The 25,713-nt window shown below is 37.5% G+C and overlaps 1 protein-coding gene and 1 non-coding gene across 2 annotated transcripts in view; one reads left to right on the plus strand and one right to left on the minus strand.

The window, feature by feature from the left end:
- Positions 1–25,713, plus strand: part of LOC139947003 (uncharacterized) — a 91,256-nt gene that overhangs the window by 20,443 nt on the left and 45,100 nt on the right. Inside the window, exons 16-34 of the mRNA XM_071944812.1 lie at positions 606–767; positions 1,204–1,357; positions 2,846–3,064; positions 4,102–4,301; positions 7,306–7,483; positions 8,897–9,355; positions 10,848–10,874; positions 11,326–11,663; positions 12,850–12,988; positions 13,493–13,725; positions 15,306–15,528; positions 16,253–16,279; positions 17,898–18,076; positions 18,710–18,862; positions 20,305–20,446; positions 21,413–21,654; positions 22,521–22,758; positions 23,929–23,958; positions 25,186–25,532. Coding sequence (XP_071800913.1) covers positions 606–767; positions 1,204–1,357; positions 2,846–3,064; positions 4,102–4,301; positions 7,306–7,483; positions 8,897–9,355; positions 10,848–10,874; positions 11,326–11,663; positions 12,850–12,988; positions 13,493–13,725; positions 15,306–15,528; positions 16,253–16,279; positions 17,898–18,076; positions 18,710–18,862; positions 20,305–20,446; positions 21,413–21,654; positions 22,521–22,758; positions 23,929–23,958; positions 25,186–25,532 — 3,690 coding nt within the window. The remainder of the gene's footprint in view (positions 1–605; positions 768–1,203; positions 1,358–2,845; positions 3,065–4,101; positions 4,302–7,305; positions 7,484–8,896; positions 9,356–10,847; positions 10,875–11,325; positions 11,664–12,849; positions 12,989–13,492; positions 13,726–15,305; positions 15,529–16,252; positions 16,280–17,897; positions 18,077–18,709; positions 18,863–20,304; positions 20,447–21,412; positions 21,655–22,520; positions 22,759–23,928; positions 23,959–25,185; positions 25,533–25,713) is intronic.
- On the minus strand, positions 4,547–4,620 carry Trnas-aga (transfer RNA serine (anticodon AGA)). Its single transcript has one exon. It is a non-coding gene; the product is annotated as a tRNA-Ser (tRNA).

Raw genomic sequence — 25,713 nt, forward strand, 5'->3', positions numbered from 1 at the left:
CTAAGCGCATAAAAGAAACAATAAAATAAACAATTAGAGAAAGATACAAGATACAAATAGGCAAATTACAAAAAAAGAAGCTTTAAACAAATGAGTTTTCAACAGGGACTTAAAACATTGTAAAGTATTAGCTTGGCGAATATGCACAGGAAGACTATTCCAAAGAAACGGTGCGGCGTAAGAAAAAGATCTGTGGCCATAAAAAATGGAAGAAGCTCTAGTAGCAGAAAGCAATGACTGTTGAGATGATCGTAAAGTCCGAGTAGGGGAATAATGATGAACAAGTTCAGATAAATAAGCAGGAGATTGACATGTTTGAGCCTTGAAAGTTAACAGAAGAATTTTGTAAACTGTTCGAAAGTTAACTGGGAGCCAATGCAATTGCATTAGTACAGGTGTAATATGGTGAGAACGAGGCAGACAAGAAACGAGGCGAGCAGCAGTGTTCTGTACACGTTGAATTTTAGCAAGATCTTTATCGGGGAGTCCATACAGAAGTGAATTACAGGAATCAAGTATAGTAGTGACGAAGGCATGAACAAGACGAAGAGTAGCTGCTACAATGGTATGAAATAACTTGTCAAACTGTTTGCATGGTATTTTAGGTTGTCACCAATGAACGACTTGGTGTGAAGGTGATGTGGGATGGAAGTGAAGTTTTCAAGATCTTTGCTGAGAAGGGGATGTATGGTGATAACATGTGCGGCTTGTGTGGAAGTATCAGAGCTAAGAAAGACGATCCTTTTGTCATGTCAAACGGCACAACAGTAAGTAGAAATCAAACAAGTTCTTTGGTATGGCGGACCTAAGTTAACTGCACTCGTTCCCCTTCTTCGTTACTGTAGGTGACATTAGTCAAATACAGTCAACTACATTCACAGATTTACATACAATTACACGGTCTAATGATAACGATAGTAGAAAACATCCCTTGAAATGCTATATTTGATAAGAAATAAATAAAACTAATTTCCCGTTCGGAGTTTTTCACTCAGTGAGCATTTTATTCTTTTTTTTAATCGATGTCATGCAAAATTTGTTTACCAGTTTTTCATTATTTTCTCATTACCATGAAGGTCGATCGATCTCAAACTTCTACCGGTTTGTCACCAGCAACTGATTTGTTAGCAAAAACCAACCCTGTAATGTTCCTATAAATAGTATGATTTCTATGTCTGTATTTTGTATTTCCAATTGTTTTAGACTAATGATATCAATGCCTTTGGAGAATCTTGGACAGCCAATCCATTTGAATGTCCAGCTTGTAAAGACTGCGTTCCACTCAGCCACTGCAAGGACAACGCAGAATTACTTAGGAGAGCCAAAGAGGCATGTGAACCTATCAGAGATCCCAATGGTAAATGGCTTAAATTTGTTTGAGACTTAAAGGCAGTGGACACTATTGGTAATTACTCAAAAACATTTTTAGCATGAAAACTTACTTGGTAACGAGTAATGAAGAGCTGTTGATAGTTTAAAACATTGTGAGAAACGGCTCCATCTGAAGTAACATTGTTTTTGACGAATTTTATTTTGAGACCTCAGATTTAGATTTTGAGGTCATGAAATCAAGCATCGGAAAGCACACAATTTTGTGTTACAAGGGTGTTTTTTCTTTCATTATTATCTCGCAACTTTGATGACCAATTGAGCTCAAATTTTCACAGGCTAGTTATTTTATGTGTATGTTGAGATACACTAAGTAAGAAGACTGGTCTTTGACAATTACCAATAGTGTCCATTGCTTTAATTCAATGCCCTGTATTTTTGACTGCGTAAAAAGTGACGTTTCTGCTCTAATCTCTGTTAGCCTTCGAGAAAGTCTCTGCTAGCGTCGAAACATCAGGCCTTTTACCATTTTTTTTGCATTTATACCATCGGCCCTTTTTTGTGAGTAAGTTGTTTGCAACACCTTATTCTTTCCCATTAATATTTGTATCACTTCCGGGGGTATACGTTTGCACAGTTTTATCATCGGCGTTTGCACTTTTTGTACCATAGTTTTATGTTGGTATTGAGGCGGGTTTATAGCAGCTCCTTTAAAAGTGTTTTTGATGGATATTATGTCTGTGGTGGTAATGTGTTCCAGTCTTGAACAGTTCTTTTGGGTATGAATGAATATACCCCCGGAAGTGATAACAAATTTTTAGAGCGCCCTCACACGGTCAAAGATACGAAATAAACACATCCATTGAATATCAATCAACATGAACAGTGAATTTGAATAAACATGACCACTGACTTTAAATAACCATCACCACTAAATTGGAATAAACCTGACTGCTGAATTTGAATAAACATGACCAGTGAATCTGAAAACACTTGAGCATTAAATTTAAATAATCATGAACACTACATCCGTATGGACTGTAAAGGGGGGTAACCCTGTTTCAGTCCTAGGAGTAGGTGGCAGCGGCCCCTGGAAAAAATAATTGTAGCCCACACGTTGAAGTGGCCTTCAGGCTTTGAATAAACATGACCATTGAATTTCAATACACTTGAGCATTTGAATTTGAATAAATCTGACCACTGAATTGGAATTAATAAACATGACTATTCATTTTTGGTTTTACCCATATACACCGATGTGTGTTAGCACTGTATACTCACTGCTAACACACACCGGTGTATAAGAGTTAAACCAACAACGAAAATTCTTTTACCGATGCAAATTTAACATCTAATAAACACTACCTTTGAATTTCAATAGACATTACCACTAAATTTGAATAAATCGTATAGGTTGGTTGTAGAAGAGTTTATTGTTTTAAAAATAAGGAATAGAAATTCAATGATGTTTGCAGAAACTTGAGAAATGTTTTGTGTTTTTTTAATCCGAATGTAGCTGTGTTTGCCCTCGCCATCCCCGCCGGACAGGACCCATTCGATTCCGAGGAGATGTTCAACAGCTGTGTGTTTGACATGTGTTCCCAAGACAAGTACGACGACCTCATACGTTGCAACAACATGGAAGAATACGCAAACCGCATCATTCAAGAGAATCGTCAAGACTATATCATGTCCGCCAACGCAATTGTGGACTGGCGTGCCGAGCTTGATTGCCGTGAGTTTTCAGAAGGAAATTTCATTATGGGTTTTCATACCGTTTGCAGATCAAGTTTTTGGCCATGACATGAATCCCTACTCACTGTGAATGAAGATGAATGTAATATAATTTACTTGTAGAATGTTCAGCTTCATTAGTCATTAAGTTTTTGAGAAAAAAAAGTGAAAATCACAGACAGATGTTTTCAGGAGAGTAACTTAACACACAAGTACTGGTAAATAAGTTGTACATGCTGAAATAATTTGCGTCTGCAGAGACGACAGTTATCTTTGTGACACTGTTTTAATCATTTCTCAAAAACTACAGCACCTCAGCAAGTAGTATCTTAGGTGAACTTTCGTAGTTTGAAGTCCCTACACTATTTGGACCTCTTTTGTTCTCAGGGCCAACCTTTGTATGTAGTATTAAAACTGTGGTTTTACAGTGTTGAAGAAAATTACTCTTCCTAAAGGAACACGTTGCCTTGGGCCTGTCGAGTTAGTCTTTGAAAAGCGTTTGTAACCGTTAGAATGCATATGGTTGGAAAGATGTTTTGGTTGGATATGCCTCGAAATTGCGTGGTTTTCCGTTTACCTCATGGACTAACACAGTCAAATGACTCCCATAAATGGCCGACCGTGTTAGTTCGCAAAGCAAAAGGAAAACCAAGCAATTTCGAGGCAAATTTGTGTGGATCATAGTATTCTACTTTTCAAACGTCTTTCCAACCATCTGCATTTTATAACAAGCGGTTACAAATGCTTTTTATACTGCCAACTCCTCCGACCCAGGGCAACGTGTCCCTTTAAGTGTACGAAACATAAGGAATGTTCACAGAGTGAATGCAACACAGAGCCGTTTTAACGGTTGTGTGTTGCTTCAGCAAAGACTTGCGTCCATGGCCACCTCATCTTCAAATTATAATGGGGGCGCACTCCTGGAGTCGCCGCCATCACCTGTTCTCTTTCAATCGCTGCTCTTCTCAGCTCTCCTACGCTTCTACCACTCCACTTGTAAACAGATTTTTGTTTGTCATATTTATTCTATCACTACAGCATTCAACTGCCCGCTAGGTTCTGTATATTCCATCTGTGCCAGCAGCTGCCAGAGAACTTGTTACCAAACCGTTGTGCGTGAGTTATGTGACATGGATTGCGTGGAAGGGTGTGAACCGATTGCTGGATTTGTGTTGCAGAATGGCATTCCTGTACCTGAGACTGAATGCGGTTGTCGATATGGAAATGATTACTACGAGGTATGTCATGATGATGAGTTGATATTAATTATATCTTAAAGGCACTGGACACTATTGGTAATAACTCAAAACAATTGGTACCATGAAAAACCTACTTGGTAACAAGCAATAGAGAGCTTTAATAGATGTTAAACTTGCATCGGGGATAAAGAATATTAATTTTTGGTTTTTACCCATATACACCGATGTGTGTAGCACTGTATACTCAGTACTTTCCCGAGTCCTGTGAAAAAAAATCACAGGCATTTTACTCGGGTGGGATTCGAACCCACGACCTTTGCAATTCTAGAGCAGTGTCATACCAACTAGACCACCGAGATTGCCCGGTAGCTAGAGGCAGTTTGAATCCTATGTTTTAGCAGCGGGTACTGCAAACGATTTAATAGATGTTAAATTTGCATCGGGGATAAAGAATATTAATTTTTGGTTTTTACCCATATACACCGATGTGAGAGCTGTTGATAATATAAAACAATGCTACCTCTAAAGTAACGTAGTCTTTGAGAAAGAGGTAATTTCTCTCTCAAATAATGGGTGTTTTTTCTGTCATTATTCTCTTGCGACTTTGATGACTTGAATTTGTAATTTTATGCATATGACGGGGTACATCAAGTGAGAATACTGGTCTTTGACAATTACTAAAGGTGTCCAGTTCCTTTCAGCCCTCTCGTTACATTGTTGTTTTGACATAAACTGTAAACAACCTGGTGACTGTATTGTTTGACCATGCGATGTGCATCACACATTCTTACACGACAGAAAGCTTTGGTACAACGGCCGTGTTTACAAACTCTATTATCCCCTTGATAATATTGTTTTACAGCAAAGTAACTGATACAAAATTTCTTATCCATTGCACTCATGTATTACTTGTATTAAACTAATGAATGTTGTTGTACATACGTAATGCTTGGTGAATATTTTTATTTAATTATTATTATTATTATTAGCTGTTCCGAACTTTAGTCGGAACAGCTATTGTAATCGTCGAGATTTTTTTAAATTTTTATTATTATTATTATTATTATTATTATTATTATTATTCTTTCTTTCCTCAAAATTGTATTGACTTAACACTTGACTTTTAAAATTGTCAAATGTCAAATTATAATTATCAGAAAGTGACAAATCATATATCGTATGAAAGTGTATGGCCTAACTTAATTTTTAGATTTAATTAGAATAAAATTCTTAATTAATTATTCAAGTTACAGTCGTGTGAATATTTAATTAGGCAATATTGTTCCCATCATATCTCAAGAATTAAACATCCAATCCAATTTATTTTTTCGGTTATGGACTTGTCTTGAAGTGTAGATAATACTTCCAGCCTAACGCTTTCAGTCACGTCATCATGACGTCATACGTTTGCACGTTTTATTTTCTGTGTACAAAACATATGGAGCTAAAAGTGGAAACGTTTTACAGGTCAAAAACACAATAATTGACAATAACTTCAAAATAATTTATCTGTTCGTTTTCAAAATTTCATATTCTGTGTTGAAAAATTTACTAATTCTAATAAGAGATGTTTCAGTTTATTAAAATCAGTCAAAGTACGTCAATAATTAATGATTAATTAAAAATCTTGGCATCATGGGTACAACGTGATATGCATTGATCATTGCATTGATACATCTTCCCTATGGTTAGTTCTATACACAATTGGGTTTTTGTAGAAGTCATTGGATTGGGGTAAGTTACATACCATCTTGTACCTTATGAAATTTATTAGTACGAAAAACACAATTTAAAGACTGTGATGTCATCACGTGTTAATTTATGCTAATTAGAAGCGTTAATGAGTTTTTCTTTGCAGCACTATATCTCAAGAAGTGACAGCCGATTTCAAAGTTTTTTTCAGTGATAGACTCCTTAGGCATAGGAGATTTGCCTCGGGTAACCGTGACCCCGATTTGACCTCTACTTCCGGGTCAACCAGAAGTGGGATCATCTCTCTATAGTTACACAACATATTTAATTTTTTTCTTCAGTTATAGACTCCCTAGGCATTAAATTTTGTTTGGGAAAATCCGTGACCCCATTTTGACCTCTTCTTCCGGGTCAACCGGAAGTTGGACCATTTCTCAAGAACTACACAACCGATTTTCAAACTTCTTTCAGTTATAGACTACTTAGGCATTAAATATTAACTTTGAATTTTAGACCCCCATTCTGACCTTTATTTCCGGGTCAACCGGAAGTTGGACCTTATCTCAAAAACAACACAACCGATTTTCAGACTTTTTTCAGTTATGGGCTCCTTTGGCATTGGACAATTGTATCGGGTTGGTATGACCCCATATTGATCTTTATTTCCGGGTCAACCGGAAGTGGGACCTTATCTCAAGAATTACACAGCAGATTTTCAAACTTTTTTCAGTTATGGAGTCTTTGGGCATTGAAAATCAAGCATGGCTTTCCGTGACCCAGTATTGACCATTACTTCCGGGTTAACCGGAAGTGGGATCCTATCTCAAGAACTACACAATCAATTTTTGAAAATGTGTTAAATTTATTGAGCACAATGACCATGGCGCCATGTTGACCTTTATTTTTTGTGTTAAAGCTCCTTTTGATTTAGTATCAGATACAAGACCAGGTAATCACATTTCATAGAGTTGTAATGTGTGTGTTTTTTGTAGCATAGAGAACTTTTATTAACAAAACATCCGGGAACAGCTGTGCGATTGTTTACAATCATTATCTCTAGTTATTATTGTTACTATTATTACTATTATTATTATTATTATTATTATTATTATTATTTTTTTTTTTTTTTTTTTTTTTTTGGGGGGGGGTTGGGTGGGGCATTGTTGACTTAACAGCAGTGCTTACCACTATCGATACCAATATTGGCCTAATAGAAAACATACTTTATGGGTTAGCAACGAAATTAGGACTGAATTACTCTCTTGTACAAAAATGTGCTAAGGATTATGTCTTACAATTCAAAAGTTTTGCCCCACTCACCTTGAAGTATTTTTGGCTTATTGTTGAATAGGTTGGCCAGAGTTGGATAACAAAAGATTGTACTGAGTCTTGCGCATGTGAAGATTTTGGAAGACTAGCCTGTTTCCCCGTCCATTGTGTGAGTCATGCATTCTGCGGCTCACAGAACGCTGTCCACGGCTGTCACTGCGAGAGTAACTATGCGGGTGATGGTACACTTAGATGTGAAGGTAAGAATGCTTGGTTATAGGAATGGGGGAATGGTAAGGGGCTGATGGCAGATTACTATTCTAACCATCTTAAGACCATCTTGAGACTCCCCGTCCAAAACCATTCTCCAAGGAACAGTAAATAATAATAACAATAAATGACACTCATATAGCGCTTCACACAAAAGTCCATAAGCGCTTAACAAATATTAATGAGTAAACAGGTAAGTTTTCTGCAGATGTTTGAAAATGTTCTTGTTGCGAGCAGTTCTGATGTTGTGCGGCAAGTTGTTTCAGAGTGACGGTGTACAATATGAGAACAAGCGAAGGCCATATGTTTTCGTGCAGCTGTGGAGAAACTGACAAAGAAACTCCAGGCAGTCAAACAGTTTGCACCCTCATACAAATGAGAGAGGACAGAGAGCTCCCTGAGAGCAGATGCATCCATCGACAGTCACAGGTTGAATGAATGAATGAATGCTACATTTCTAAACTGCTATAAAACCATAGCAGCAGCAAGTTCTTTGTGTGAAGGAAAAACACTTGGCACTTAAAGGCAGTGGACACTATTGGTATTTACTCAAAATAATTATCGTCATGAAACCTCACTTGGTAACGAGTAAAGGGGAGAGGTTGATAGTATAAAACACTGTGAGAAATGGCTCCCTCTGAAGTGACGTAGTTTTCGAGAAAGAAGTAATTTTCCACGAATTTGATTTTGAGACCTCAAATTTAATTTGAGGTCTCGAAAATCAAGCATCTGAAAGCACACATGTTCGTGTGACAAGGGTGTTTTTTCTTTCATACTCGCAACTCCGATGACCAATCGAGCTCAAATTTTCACAGGCTTGTTATTTAATGCATATGTTGAGAAACACCAAGTGAGAAGACTGGATTTTGACAATTACCAATAGTGTCCATTGTCTTTAAACATGTCCAAAAGTTTGAATAGAATATTGCTATTCATTTTGGTTTTTACCCATAAACACTAATACATGTTTGTGGTCAGCACTGTATACTCAGTACTTTCCTGAGTTCTTTGAACAAAAAATCATAGGCATACTACTCGGGTTGGATTTGAGCCCATGACCTTTGCAATTGCTAGAGCAGTGTCATACCAGGGCCCAAGAGCTGCTTAAGCACAAAATTTTGCTTAAGCAAAAAAATCCTTGCTTAGTAAAATCAGATAACCGGCCAAGACTCCACTCAATTGTTATGCTAAGTGAACAACAGCTAATTACATGTACCAGTCACAATCAATGTATATGGCATAACATTTTGGCCAGTAACATGTGTAAAATAAGCGAGCTGTTTTCGTGCTTAAGCAAAATTTTTGCTTAAGCAGCTCTATGAAATTGGCCCCAGTAGCTAGAGGCAGAATGTTGTTGTCCACAAAATGACATGTGCTTGTCTTATTTTCTATCTTTCATTTAGCATTGTGTCCACAGTTTATGGGCCATGAGGCAGAAGTCCGTCAGGAAGTCGATGAAGGTGGCCACGTTGTTATCTTCCTTGAACTGCCAATTATCTGTGAAGGTTACATCCGTTCTTTCACAATAAAGAGGAGCAATGTACTGATGGAAGAGGTTGACTTTCTGGTCTTCCGCCAACATCCCGATGTTGTCAACAAGTTCATCATTGTCGGAAGTGCACACTTGACCATCGATGATGACACGATGGACTTGTCTCTTGAGGACAATGAAATGATCCCGGTCAAGGCAGGAGACTTTGTCGGCATCATGTCAGATACAGGAACCGTGTTTTACGATCTTGAAACTGAAGTTGGGCACGTCCTTGAAGCTCCTTTGTTTGATAACTTGGAACCAACGACAGAGGTGACCTTCCAAGCTCTAGAAACACTTAGGTCATACTCGGTGAAATGGGAGCTTGATTGTAAGTATTTTTATTTGGGGTAATAATAGTAATAATAATAATAACAGTAAAAACTTTAAAAAGTGCACAAATCCATCAAAAGTGCTCATAGTGCTAAATACAAACAATAAAATGTACAATAACCAAAATTGAAATGTAAGCCTAAGCTAAGAGGAAATCCAGAACATGTGGTAGAAAAATACAATACAAATGCAATATCAAATGGATAAAGGGAAGGTGATTGGCAATCACTCTTAAAATTAAAGGAACACGTTGCCTTGGATCGGTCGAGTTGGTCTTTGAAAAGCGTTTGTAACCATTTGTTATAAAATGCATATGGGTAGAAAGATGTTGTAAAAGTAGAATACAATGATCCACACAAACATGCCTTGAAATTGCACGGTTTTCCTTTTACCTCGTCGAATAACGCGGTCGGCCATTTGGGAGTCAAATTGTTGACTCCCATAAATGGCCGACCGTGTTCGTTCGCACAGTAAAAGGAAAACCACGCAGTTTCGAGGCAAACTTGTGTGGATCATTGTATTCTACTTTTAAAAGATCTTTCAAACCGTATGCATTTTATAAAAAAACGGTTACAAACGCTTTTTATAGACCAACTCGTCCGATCCAAGGCAACGTGTTCCTTTAATAGCAATAAAACCTTACTTGGTTAGATGTACAGCAGCTTTCGATGGTACTAAAACATTTTGAGAATCATTTTACTTCCAATGTGGTTATAGAAAATGATGTCAGTTTTTTTTTCACAAAAAATTGAATCTGAGAAACAATATGGTCAGTTTTTTTTCCACAAAAATTGGAATCTGAGAAAAAATATGGTAAGTTTTTTTTTCACAAAAATTGGAATCTGAGAAAAAATATGGTCAGAAAATTTCCTCAGATTTTGTATTCCAAATTTGTAATATTCTCGCCTTGACATAACCTCTCTGGATTTTTGGCAATACCTAAAAAAAACAAAGGTATGCGTTCCCTTTAAAAGTTAACTATTTGGAGGTTTGGATTAGTTGTATCTGTGCTTTACACTTTCCAAATTTATTGCATGGGTTTATAAATGTTAGTGTTATACTGCTGTGTTCTAGGCAAGAAGTTTTTAATTTCAAGTTATCATTAATTTGGCGTCTCCTTTTGACTTTGTTCGTGTCTCTAAGGCCTGCAGGTGGATTTTGTGCTTTTATACTACCAAATTACTTTTGTAAACCGGACAAAGGGTGTTCTAAATTGCTGAAACACGGACAAAGGGTGTTCTAAATTGCTGAAACCCGGACAAAGGGTGTTCTAAATTGCTGAAACCCGACCCTGAATAACCTGTTTTCTGAAAATTACTTTGGATGGGTTATTTCAGACAGGATTGCTTACACTTTGTGCAATGTTTTTTTCTTTTAAGTATTGCACAGAGTTTGCCAAAAGGTTCAGGTGACTTCATGGGCATCCCAAAGTTTTGGTTCAAATTATTTGTACATAAAATATTTAATAGTTATATTCCTTTTTTCAACAGCATCAAATGGAAGGCGAGTGGAGCCATGTAAGTAAATCATATTCTCTAAGTATGTATTGATCTTTTGGGTACTGTTAGTATCTGGGAGACAAAAATCCCTGTTTAGAATTGCCTGTTTAGAATCAGTCGTGTGCAATGACACATGGCAAGCGAGCGCACAACTATCACACATACACAAACCACTAAGCAGTACATAAAATCAACCGGTGGAGAAAGATAGTTTGTTTATTCAGGCTATCCATCAACAGGACGTCGACGGCACAAATGTTGCTGTTGCAAAATTGTTTAAGTTGCTTAATCAAACTTTTCATGCTATGACCAAGAAGCATTCTGATCAAGTAAGCCTTGAAATTGGCTTTTACAGAAGTTGGTCTGGTGCACATCTGGAGTGCCTCTCTGAAACGGGTGTTACATCATTTTGTTTATTTATTGTGCTTATCCCACAAATTGAATGTATCTGTTCAAATACAATTCACAGTTATGTTCAACACTTACCTCGGGGTACAGTCAGGTGAGATTCTCGATTCATCAATTACTGCATCTACAGAGAGAGGAGACTTCAGAGCATTCAGGGGACGTCTTGACAATTCTGATGGTGCCTGCACATGGACTGCAAATATCAACAACCAAGACCAGTGGTTGCAGGTTGACCTTACTGAAGTCAAGCTCGTCATTGGTGTGGTGACGCAAGGTCACTGCGGCATGGTAGATGATGACGCCGATCGTCTATTTGGATGCGTGAAGAAATTCCATGTTCAAGTCAGCGTCGATGGGAATGATTTTGAATACATAACAGATGAAGATGGTAGAGATGAAGTGAGTATTTATACCTGAAAAATGTTGGATTAGGCCTGATCTTCACGGAGGCAACAGAGGCAAATGTCTCCGTGCCCCATGGTCATTGCCCTGGTGCCCTTGAAATGCTCTAGTAGAACTTCACAATTTCCTCAGAAGGTGCCCTTTAACAAGGAGAACATTCCTTGGTGCCCTTGCCCTTTCAAAATTGAAGCATACAGGTCTGGGGATGCATAGACTGTAAGTTGGGTGCATATTTTAACTTGTACAAAATTGTGTACTTTTACTGGGCTTTTAAATGTACGTTGTATAAACACCAGCAAGACTTCACTGTTATAAAAACAAGCTTGTTGTATGACTTGGAAGTAGATCCAACAAAAATGTCCGTGTCTTGGATTTCTCCCCTTGAGTGTCAATGATTCCGTCTCAACATTTTTGTAACTCATGTCGTGGGTGAAAGCTCGACCTTTTTTAGTCGTACTATTCAAATCTGACTCCAATGCCCCATATTTTTGCCTATGTGAGGGCGCTTTCAATTTTTTTTTATCACTTCAGGGATATACTCGTTTATACCCAAAATAAAGTAGTACCACCACAAACATCACATCCATCTTGGACAATAAGGCTTTTAAAGCCATTGGACCCTTTCGGTACAGAAAAAAAAAAAAGTTCACAGATTTACAAATAATTTACAGGGTTTACAGAAGGTAATGGTGAAAGACTTCTCTTGAAATATTAGTCCATGAAATGCTTTACTTTTTGAGAAAAAGGTAAAACAATATAAATTCTCGTTAACGAGAATTACGGATTTGTTATAAACACATGTCATGACACGGCGAAACGCGCAAAAACAGGCGTGGGGTTTCCCGTTATTTTCTCCCGACTCCGATGTCCGATTGAGCCTAAATTTCCACAGGATTGTTATTTTATATATAAGTTGTGATAAACGAAGTGTGGGACTTGGACAATACTGTTTACCGAAAGTGTATAATGGCTTTAAAGGAGCCATTTTAATCCGTCTCAAAATCACCTTAAAACATTGACCGATGATAAAACTGCAAACAAAGCGTAAACCCCCGGAAGTAATACAGGTTTTATTGAGAGCGCCCTCATACGGTCAAAAATATGGGGCATTATTTTTGGTACTTGCTTTTGTTATAAAGGCAGCGTCGTTCATACAGAATGTTTTTTTGTTTATTTTTGTCAGTTGTTCGACTCAAAGTGTTCATTCCACGCACACAACAAAAACTTCTTCAAGGAAGCCGTGAATGTGAGATACGTACGCTTCATTCCTACAGTATGGACACAATCCATTAGCATGAGAGTGGAAATCATAGGACGGGATGGTAAGATATCACAATCACTGGGACATTTGCAGCTTTGTTAATAATAATAATAACCGTATTTATAATGCGCCTTTTCCAAAGGATACAAAGCGCCAAGTATTTTTAATGCAAGGTGAGTGGGACAAAGTTTTTGAATTATTATTATTATGAGAACTAATCCTTAGCACATTTTTACATGCTTACAAACATAATTTTTGTCTCAGTTTTAGCATGTAAAAATGTACACGTATTCAGTTAAGGTATGTTATGGTACAATACCATAACTGGTTAATACGCTTTGACATGCTATAATAATTTCGCCTCACTGAGACAAAAATTATTTTGTGACTTGTTTTACTCATTTCTCAAAAACTACAGCACCTCAGTAAGTAATATTTGAAGGGAAGCTTTCGACTATCATTATCTTCAAACCGTGTAAGTCTAATGTAAATCTGTGGACATTTTGAAAAAGTACCTGAATCCTTTAACAAATGAAAATTGAGCACTTGTCTCTTATTTTCACAGATGCTGATGATGAACACCAGGGTGTGGGTTTGGAGGCTCGCTCACTAGCAGCTGAAGATGGCACTGCCATCTTGTTTGTTGATCGACCCTTCACGCGTAATGGCCATGTTCAAGGTGTCAGATATTTTGCAGCAATGCCTGAATCGTTTATGTTGGGAGTATGGCGTCCAACTGCTGTACAAACTACGTTCGCTCTTATTGGACGTTCCTACATCACCAGCACAGGGCAGGGAGTAAGTAGATCAAACCCTTTATGGCCGAGTGGTTTAGTGCATCGGACTCAACTTCGAGTTCAGCAGGGTGTGGGTTCGAATCCCAGTCTGACACTTCTGTCCTTGAGGAATACAACCTACTATAAGTTCTATAATAATAATAATAATAATAATAATAATAATAATAATAATAATAATAATCATCTAGATGAAATAGGGACAAATGTGAGGGTAGATCTGTTGCAGAAGGCAGCGCTTTTGGGAACAGCGAGGATCCTGAGAAAGACTCTTGAGATCTAAGGCTACGGGACGTAGCCCGACTCGAGGAGTTACCGGCACAAAGGAAAATAACATCTTTCTTTTGCATGCTGTGATAAAATGAAATAATAATAATAATAATAATAATAATAATAATAATGATAATGATAATGATAATGATAATGAAAATGATAATGATAATGATAATGATAATGATAATGATAATGATAATGATAATGATAATGATAATGATAATGATAATGATAATGATAATGATAATGATAATGATAATGATAATGATAATGATAATGATAATGATAATGATAATGATAATGATAATGATAATGATAATGATAATGATAATGATAATGATAATGATAATGATAATAATAAGACATTTGTAAAGCGCCTAATGCAAAAGCCTCTAAGCGCAAAAAAGAAACAATAAAATAAACAATTAGAGAAAGATACAAGATACAAATAAGCAAATTACAAAAAAGAAGCTTTAAAAAAATGAGTTTTCAACAGGGACTTAAAACATTGTAAAGTATTAGCTTGGCGAATATGCACAGGAAGACTATTCCAAAGAAACAGTGTGGCGTATCAAAAAGATCTGTGGCCATAAAAAATGGAAGAAGCTCTAGTAGCAGAAAGCAATGACTGTTGAGATGATCGTAAAGGGGTAAAGGGATACCTGTGAGGGCACAGATGGTTCTTGTGATTGATTAAGCTTGATGCGCTACCTATTTGCATTTATACCAAACGTCCTCTTGGTTGGTCGAGCAGTTTGCTGTTGCTAATTATATTCTCTCAATAAAGTCATCTTGTTCAAACCTTTACCCTTAATCTGTTACTCATTCTCTTTAGCCCTCATTCTATCAGCTACACTTCAAAAACGCAGTTTTGCTGTTAATCCCACCACACCTTTATCCTAATCTTCGTAGGATGTCGTGGCCGAGTGGTTAAGAGCACCGAACTCAAGCTCTTTTGATTCTGTTCATCAGAGTGTGGGTTTGGGTCATGGACATGACACTTGTGTCCCTGGGCAAAACACTTACATGTAACTATGTGCTTCTCTCCACCCAGGAGTATATGGGTACCTGTGAGGGCAGAGATGGTTTTTCTGATTAAGCCAAGTAGCGCATTACACAGGCTGTATACTCCCCAGGGAGCTGAGATGGTTTAAGGAAAGATTTAAGGACCAATGACCAGGGGTAATAATGTTGGAAGCGCTTTGAGATGCCCGTCAGGTGTGAACAGCGCTATTTAAAAACTGGTTTTTATCATTATGATTATTATTGTCATTATTATTATTACTAATACGGGATCTCTTTGTGTCTTAGGTGGCATGCAAATCCTTGAGCGAAAAAATCCCTGTCCGAAAAGGGGATGTTTTCGGCATAGTCTTTGACAAGCAAGTCATCGGTTCCGAACCAGACGCTAACAACAAAGTTCTCATCCGAAAGGATTTTAGGCCTGAGGATCTCAACGCGATGCCCATCACCGGCCAGCTTGATTACCCTGAAAGCGAGAACCGAAAATTCTCCATTCGAGTGAGATTCAGAAGTAAGACAGCCAACACATTGTTTGATTCAAGTATTTATTCTAACCTCTTAAAATGCAATGAGAGACCAATTAAGAACTCACTCCACGGTACTGAAGTTAATAAGGATCCACTATGCTAAAGTAGTAGTCCCAGCCGATTTTCTACCTTACGCCCTGGTAGTGCATGTAGTTGTATATTGCTTGTTACTGGTATTCAGCTGTTGTTTGCTCTTCCTGAAAACCGTGTGGAGATTTGGTTGGTAATCCTGTTTTTATCGAGGCAGAAATTTCATGCTAAGCAAATTTTTGTGCTTAGCAGCTCTATGAAATTGGGCCCTGGTGTTTCTGAGCAAGACACTTAACTATAATTGCTTCTATCCACCCGGGGGTAAATGAGTACCTGTCAGGGCAGAGATGGTTCTTGTGATTGATTTAGCTTTACAACACATATTTGTTACACAGGCTGTATACTCACAGGGAGCTGAGATGGTTTTAGGAATGAATCAAATGGCCCTGTAACCAGGGTTAATAATTTTGGGAGAACTTTGAGACAGCCTTTTGGTGTGTAAAAGGCAATATGGAAGCTGGTTATTACTATTATTATATGCACAGTATATAGAAAGCTAAGGTCATCTACCCTACACATTAAATGTACAATATATATTTATTTATAAATATTTTTTGTTTTGTTTACTGTCTCATCCTTTGTGATTGTAACTATTGTTTCAATGCTCTTTTTTTTCAGTTGCAACATCAAGGACCATTGCACCAGGTAAACAAGGAAGTTAAATTAATCCATTATTGTAACTTATCAAAGAGAAACAATTAAAGATGCACTGTGCTTCCACAAATATTTCACCAGATGGATTAAACACTTCCACCAGTTTATCAACCATTAGACCATGTAATCTCTGTACGAAAAAAGTTCAATCAATCTAATTATACTCACTCTTTCAATTATGTGTTCAATTTTGATGCCATTTTTTAACTGTATCCCCTGTTTAAAACTCAGGTATCCGTCATGCGTTGTTTTAAAGTATCCTTATAAAGCAATGCACATAATTAGTACAGGTAATGCAGTGTGCAACACAGATGGAATTATGAAAGTTGCTTGATTGGTACTTTCTGTGTTAGACATTGTACAAACAACGCATGTCAGCCACATGGATTTCTGACCTAAGCTCTCCCTAGTTTTTCAAAATACTCCACCCAAGATTAGTATGCCAAATCCAATGAGAAATAAATATTATGTTGCCCTGTCAGAGGAGTTTTGGGGAATTTACCATATTTTTGACCGTATGAGGGTGCTTTCTGGGAACATCTTGCATCACAATTACAGTTTCATTTGCAAGATATGAGCATTGTCTGGTACAATGACGTGCTTCATCACAAGATACCACCTACATGTAACATTGAATTCCTCAGACTTTTGAGACTGTTGCTATGTCACATGATTAGGGGCAAGCTTTTACGTAGTTACAAAAAGATGTATGTAAAAAGACGGTGAGCATCCACACCAGTTCTGAATGGATGTGTATGGCACAATGGTACACCAGGGTTTGCTCATCTGGAGGTTGTTATGCAAAGGCTTGCCCTGAACCATTTGACATAGCAACTGTCTCTATAGTCTGCTGTCTCTATAGTCTGAGGAATTCAAATGTAATTGTTATACCTCGGTAACAAACTGCGAAGTTTGATTGGTCGAAAACCAATCACGCGATGCGCAACAAAAAAGCATGTTACATGGCTCGACTTGCCGGGTAACATGAACAGTGATGTACACCGGTGTACATCACCTTGATCGTTCCCAGCGTTGGTCGATTTCCAGCGTTCTGTACGAAACAACCGCAAGTTTGAGGGAATTGTTTCTTGTTCGACTGCTTATTAAACAATGAATAGTCCGTCGTAATAAAGTTTAAAGATGACAACAGAACTTCGAGAAGAGGAATAACAATTAAACAAAGGTATAACAAAACAATTGTTGCATGCTGTGACTGGGGTCCATGGGTTTTGTACACCCTCGAGGGGAAATGGCACCCTCAGCTTCACCTCGGGTTCCATTTTTCCCCTCGGGTGTACAAAACGCCATGGACCCCGTCACAGCGTGCAACAATTGTATACTGGTAACTTGTGACTAAGCCAGTCATTATACCAGACCTTATTCAAATCTGACACGCAAACGGTCTATTGCCTGTATGTAGTTTTCTTGCATTAATGACAAAGTACATAAACAAAAACAAACATTGTTTGTTTACCTAATTCATCATGTGAAATCGGTACAGATACGTTCTCACGCGGTCAAACATACAACAAATTTGGAACTAATTGGGCTATGCTAAAACCCGAAATCCCCTGAATGCCTAACACAAATTGTTCTTATCTGTTCACAGTTATGTCTGTCACTAACATGGGACTTCAGGACGGTCTTATTACTTCAGAGCAAATCACTTCAAATGGAATCTGTGACTCCAATGGTAAGGCAGACCGCGTCCGCCTTGGTCTGAAGGATCAGCAGGGTATGCTGGGAGGATGGTGTGGCCGTCAAATCGACCAAAGTGCATATATCCAGGTAGGAACACGGTTGCCTTTAAACGCAAGCTCAAAGCTCATATTGTTCAAAACCTCCTCAAATCCACAGAGCACTCTCTTTAGTTTTCAACTAATTGTTTTAATTCTTTTTGAGGTCTCGAAATCAACCATCTAAAAGCCCACAACTTTGTGTGACAGTAGTGTTTTTTCTTTCATTATTATCTCGCAACTTCGACGACCAATTGGGCTCAAATTCTCACAGTTTATTTTATGCATATGTTGAGATACACCAATTGAGAAGACTGGTCATTGACAATTACAATACTGTCCAATGTCTTTAAGTGTGTGTTCAAACCCTGGTCATTGACACCTAGTCCTTGAGCAAGATGCTTTTGTGGTTAGAAGTCGATAAAAATTATTGCAAAAAATAGGATTCTCCATTGATTATCTGCATGCAACTTTAAGCAAATCAGCTGGAATGTATTTGGTACCCGCTGTTAGTTTGACATTTCCTTCCTTTTTATTTTCAAGAAGTAGGCTCTATAAAACTTTCACAAGTTATTTTTAATTTTTTTTTTTTTTTTTTAACGGGCCAATGACCCAACCTCTATGTCTCAAATGCCTCTTCCCTTTTCAAACTGTTCTTTTCTTCAAACTTTGTCTTCCCAAAAAGATTGACTTCAAAAAGAAGCGCCCTTGTGGTGGAGTTATAACTCAAGGTCTGAGCAGTCCGACTAGGAAATGGTTCGTCCAGAAGTTTATTGCGAGGCACTCTGTGGACATGCAAACATGGACTGATGTCGCAGATGAAGGCGGCAACACAATAGTAAGGCATTATTTTGTTAAGTAGGATTTGAAACTTTGCAATGTGGAAATACAATGTAGTAAAGGCTTGCTGTAACACCATGTAACGATAATCTCTAAATGAGTTGTGGTGGTTCTGAAAGAACTGTTGGTTTTAACTCATTATTTTTCAATCTTTATGACTTTGTGTTATCCGAGTGGTGAAAATGAGGGTGTACCTTTGGTACATGTAATAGACCTTATAATGCATTGACGTCATCTAGCCGCCAACTTAGGGGTAAAATGATTACGAAACAATCAAATTACACAGATTTGTTAATGTAGCGCACAGGTTTGGCCAATGAATGGCCGCTTTTTTACCTCTAGGTGAGGGTGCCCTACGGATATGACATTATGTGCCTAACGCCTATTACTAAAACAATGAATGACCATAAACACTGATTGATAAAGAGCGCTTGAGAGCTGTTGAGCAACGACACCCTGTGAAGTGATGTAGTTTTAGAGAAAGAGGTAATTTTTCACCCCAAAATTTGAATCTGATAAAGGCTTCATGCATAAGAGTCCTTTGCTTCACATCCAGGAGAAATGAAATGATATCAGCACCATGCATGAATGCCCATTTGTGATGGGATCTGTGAAAATGAGACACAAGGGGGAAAATTATTTGGGTTTTATACATGGCTGAAAAGAACATACAACAAGCATCATTTTGACATATCTTACACACTTGTGTGATGTTTGGTTCGAAAGCTATGACCTTTTGAAAAATAGATTATGTCATAATCTGAAAATAGCATACAACAAGCTTCATTTTGACATATCTTACACACTTGTGTGATGTTTGGTTCGAAGGCTATGACCTTTTGAAAAAAAGATTATGTCATAATCTGAAAATAGCATACAACAAGCTTCATTTTGACATATCTTACACACTTGTGTGATGTTTGGTTTTGAAGGTTATGACCTTTTTAAAAATAAATTATGTCATACTCTGAAAATAACCCATACTGGGGAAAGACCCGTTTGATTTTATTGGTGTCTAGGGATGAACAAACCGGACATGTTTTATTCACCTTTATCGATCAAAACCAAAATTTCTTTTAAAGAAATTGTATAAAAAAAAAGACTCTAAAAGAGGCATAAAACCACAATAATTTTTTTTTAAAGAATCTCTTTTTTCACCCATCCATCACTCAACAGCCCTGTACTGGAAAACGGGTTGTGTGACAAGAGACTCTTTTTTTGTAGACCCCTTCATATTTGTTCTTTATACTGGCGCCTCATAGCGGTTCCTCATTGTGGACGTAACACTATTCAAAACTCTAACATTTATTTTCAGGATATAAAACAACACATAAGCCATGTAAACAAACATGAAAGAAAATTTATGTAATTTTGAGTAGAAACTGATCAATAATTTCTGAAATTTCCAAACAATTTCTTATTCTTTTTTTGTGTGTGCAGATGTTTGGAGGAAATTTTGACCAGGAAACTCAAGTGCAGAATTTTTTCCCCACACTATTGATAACTCAAAGTATTAGAATCCAACCAATGAAATGGACTGGTAACTTTCCATCCATGAGAATGGACGTCCTTGGTCTAGCAGGTAAACACTCATTGCACTATCATGCTGTTGATGACTGGTAGTCTTGGAACCAGTCTATATTTTAAAAGGGTTGTTCCTTCCCCAGTAGTTTAAAAGTACAAGAGAATATTGACACTTGGTGTGAGTATTTGAAGGTCCTCACTTGTCATTGTCCCCATTGACATTGTCATACAAATTTCACATTATTATTTAATATATTCTTTTGGATTTGTTGATAAATTATGGATTATAAATTGTTTTGTTTTTTTTATTTAAATAATTGTTTGTACTTAATTATATTTATTTCATTTCTCGAAGTACAATTATGCACATTAGTTAGCTAAAAACATTTTAGCATACAGCAATGAGCAATTTAAGTACAGCAAGGAGCCCAAAGGATTGCCGGAAAGAAAGACAGTTACTGTCAAGAGGCTCTGCTCTCCAGGTGATCCTAAATCGACCAACAATAAGTAGTATATGTAGATATTACTTACATATTTGTTTTGTTACGATTTGATTCTAAGCTAGGAGCTTTGTCAAACCATGTCTATTTCTCAAGTGCCTTTTATACGCTTTCTTTGTCACCATAGACGGCTTTGTAGGTGTGGTTTGGACTAGTTGCCGTAAAAGTTCTTAGGCTTGTGTAAACCCGGTTGTCTAGAACATTTATGACAAATTAGTCCTAACCACGCCTACAACACTTTCTATGATGACCAAGAAAGGTGTATAAAAGTCAGTTCAGTATTGGATATGGTTGGTACTTTGACAATGCTCCAAGTCCAGGAGTGAAGCGTAACTAAAATATTAAGTTAGAAACATCCACATTTATTTGGGTTTGGAGAAAAGTGAGCCTCATAATTCATATTTTAAATTTTGATTTCTACTCGTACTCTTACTCTACAAGTTGAGATTAACGGTATTTTGATATTAAAATGAAAATCTGAAAAAATATTATTTGTTAAAAAATTTGTTATTTTTATTTCACAGACACGGTAAGCGAGAATCCAGAAGTGGGTTTCATTACCGATCCCCGAGAAGACGCAGGATCTGGAGGTTTCTCATTCGTCATTCCAGAAAAGAAGTTCAGTGCAGATGGTTACGTGAAGGGCTTGTACTTCCGCGCCACCAAGCTTGGATCCTTCAAATTCATTGTTTTCCGTGAAATTAATGCAGCTGAAAAGGTGTACCAAGTTGTTGGCATGAGGCATATTAATATCAAGCAGAGCCAGGTAAAATACCTCAGGAGGGTCATTTCATTGTTGATTCAGGATTCAGATTTTTAATATAAGAGATGTTAAATTTGCATCGGGGATAAAGAATATTATTATTTAATTTTGTTTACCCATGCACTGATGTGTGTTAGCACTGTATACTCGGTACTTCCCCGAGTCCTGTGAAAAAATATCACAGGCATGTTTTTTAATTCCACAAATGAGGCTGGGATGGGATACAAATAGTGTGGCTTATTTTCTGTGTACTGGATCGGGAGTACAGTGTCAATTGTAGAGGGAGTTCGACATTTATGTGAAATTCAAGATAATATGGTTTGTTTCTGAGATCTACAGAATGAAATTGAAGAAGTGGCACAGGGTAGATAGATAAACGATTTGTCTTGCTGAGTTCTAGTGAAGGGAACTGAACTTGTGGCACATGTTAGATTGATGGATAGATAGTATGGTTTGTTTCTGAGATCTACAGAATGAAATTGAAGAAGTGGCACATGAAAGATAGATAATATGGTTTATTACTGAGATCTACAGAATGAATTTGAAGAAGCGGTATAGGGTAGATAGATACAACGATTTCTTTGCTGAGTTCTACAGAAGGGAACTGAACTTGTGGCACGTGGTACATGTAGATGGATAATATAGTTTTATACTGAGTTTTACAGAATGAAATTGAAGAAATGGTGTGAATGAAATTGAAGAAGTGGCACATGATATAGAGATAATATGGTTTGTTACTGAGATCTACAGAATGAATTTGAAGAAGTGGCTCGTGATAGATAGATAATATAGTTTGTTACAGAGTTGTGTTTAAATTGAAAGTACAGGTTTATAGTTGGATTCACAATTTAAACATTTGTTTTATTCAGGTTGAGCTGTCGGTTGATTTCAAGAGAGATCAGAGATTGGCAGTAAAGAAAGGCGACATGATCGGGTTCAACTTCTGTCGCTCCGTCTTGTACAAGACATCGGCAGGGGGCGATGTCACAGCTGTCGTCTATGCCAGGAATAGGGAAATTGTGAATTACCGTAGTATGAAGGCTGGCTCATTTGTTCAGTTTGTCGGTGTGGCTAACAGAGCTTACTCCGTCAAAGCTCTCTTTGAAGGTTAGTTGATAGTATGGAAATATTGATTGCTATGAGGGGCACAGTTAAAATTATAGGCCCTCGGTGATGTCAAAACCATGACTATGCCCGAAGCGAAGCTGAGGGCATAGCCATGGTTTTGACATCACCGAGGGCCTATAATTTTAACTGTTCCCCGATTATTAAGCAGTCAATATTTCTTTTATATTCCAAATAAAGATTCATCTTATCAACAACACTCTGACTATACTGTGAAAGGTCGTCTGCGAAGAAAGGTTGTGCCGCGACACGGAACGCTAGTCACGTACTAGTCGCACATTATGTTCACTTCATAGTTGCGTTATTTTCAGAGCGGGTATAGTCAATTGACTATTTTCCCCGGACATAGTCAATTGACTATGCCTCGGGCATTGTCACTCTGACGTCATCTTGATAGAAAAAGGGGGCATAGCTATTTCCATGACTTCATTTTAACCAATCAGATTAGAGGATGCTATCCATGAGGTATATAATATACAAATATTGACTGCTTTGATTGCTATGGTTAAAACTAAGACACCTGAGGTGAGCCCTTGTTCATTCTATTTTTCTGAGGCAGTGCTGAGGGGAAAAAAGAACGATCAGGGGATCACTATAATTTTGAACTGTGACCTTTCTTCGCAGACGACCTTTCACTGTAGTCAGGGTTGTTGATTAGAAGAATATAAAAGAAATATTGACTGCTTAATAATTGGGGCACAGTTAAAATTATAGGCCCTTAGTGAATTTAAAACCATGACTATGCCTGAAGGTGATCATAGTCATGGTTTTGACATCACCGAGGGCCTATAATTTTAACTGTGCCCCAATTATTAAGCAGTCGATATTTCTACACCGTATTACGAGTAAAAAGCAGTCAATATTTTTTTTAACACCCCAAAACAAATCTCGTAAATGATTTCTGTCTCAGTGAGATGAAAATTATTTGCATTCTAAAACTGAGACAAAAGTTATTTTCGTGACATTATTTCTCAAAAACTACAGCACCTCAGCAAGTAATCTTTTAAGGGAAGCTTTCTACTATCATTATCTTCAAATGGTGTAAGTTTAATGTCAATCTGTGGACATTGTGTTTTGTGTTACCAATAAGTACCTTTAACAAAAGTTCCCAGGAAACATGAATTCAAACATTTCTTCTCTTTTATATTTCAGAGGCAAGTCCAGGTGAAGTGGTGTTGCCTGGTAAGGACTATTTTCTTGTTGTTTTTCCTCTACAGCACAAATAATGCCATGTTCACTATTAAAGGGAAGGTACACGTTTGGGAATTGTCAAAGACCAGTCTTCTCACTTGGTGTATCCCATCATAAGCATAAAATAACAAGCCTGTGAAAATTTGGACTCGATTGGTCATCGAAGTTGCGAGAAAATGATGAAAAAAAAACAACCTTGTTGGACGAATTTATGTGCTTCCAGATAGGAATAAAAGACATCTATGTAGCTAGAAGTCTTTTATTATTTTAGTGAGAAATTACCTCTTTCTCAAAAACTTTGTTACCTCAGAGGGAGTTGTTTCCCACAATGTGTTATACTATCAACAGCTCTCCAATGCTCATTACCAAGTCAGTTTTTAAGTTAATATTTGTTTTGAGTAACTACCAAACGCGTACCTTCCCTTTAAAGCCATTGGACCCTTTCGCTAAACAGTATTGTCCAATGCCTACACTTCGTGTATCATAACTTCTATATCAAATAACAAACCTGTGAAAATTTGGGCTTAATCGGTCATCGGAGTCGGGAGAAAATAACAGGAAAACCCACCCTTGTATCTGCGCGTTTCGCCGTGTCACGACATGTGTTTACAATAAATCCGTAATTCTCGTTAACGAGAACTGATATTGTTTTACTGTTTTCTCAAAAAGTAAAGCATTTCATGAAATAATATTTCAAGAGAAGTATTTCACTACTACCTTCTGTAAACCCTGTAAGTTATTTGTAAATCTGTGAACTTTTTCTTTTTTTTCTGTACCGAAAGGGTCCAATGGCTTTAAGTTTTGTTTGAAGCTTTGCATGTTGTGAAATAGTAGAAGGGAGCTATCAATAATAGTCAACAATGTGTAAATCTCTTTTGCGGAAGTGTTGGATCTGAGAAGAGGCTTATATTTTTAGGATTAGTGTGGAATGCTATTGTTGGAACTGCTTGAAAAAAAGTATGTTATTCTCTCAGTTTGTATTTTTTTAAACACACGCCATGGCAATTTTGATCCTAATGTCTCAGCATCTAAGGTTTATTTGCCAATTTGAATCACAAATATTTGTTGAGTTTGAAAAACAAAAACTTTTTTTTTTTTTTTTTTTTTTTAATAGTTATGTTAGAAGCTTTTTGCATATTGTAGCTTTTTGCCAGCTTTGGTTTTATTTAAACGTTTTGTGTAACCATGAATGTAATTAAAGTTTGTTGTGAATTGTAGTGGATGCAAAGAATCCCGTGGGCCTCGCTAACGGGATACTGGTAGACACAAGCATTACTGTGTCCACAACATACGTCCATGAAGGTGATACTCAAAGCTTCGGGCCTAAATCTGCCCGTCTGAGGCATGTTGGTATGCACGAGAACCTCGGAGGTGCTTGGGTGGCAGACCAGACAGATCAATCGCCCTGGCTTCAGGTTGATTTTCGGGTTGAAGGCACCGTCACTGGTGTAATCACCCAGGGACGCCACGCTAAAGTTAACTGGTGGGTTACCCGTTACGCCGTGTACTATTCTGTCAACTGTGCAGACTGGATGCCAGTTGAGGATGCCAATGGTGATGAGATGGTAAGATAAGCTCGGTCAAACTGCAACTACTCTTAATACACCGATCTATTAGGCTCACTTGTGAGCAAGAACACATGAGCCTTTCTAATGCCATTCTGCACAACTCTACCGCGCGTGCCAAGCATACGCGCATGCATGTCAGACTTTATAGTGTCGGCGTTTTGGTTGTGCAATGGGTTGT

This window comes from Asterias amurensis, chromosome 14, assembly GCF_032118995.1.
Source record: "Asterias amurensis chromosome 14, ASM3211899v1".
NCBI classification, from domain to species: Eukaryota; Metazoa; Echinodermata; class Asteroidea; order Forcipulatida; family Asteriidae; genus Asterias; species Asterias amurensis.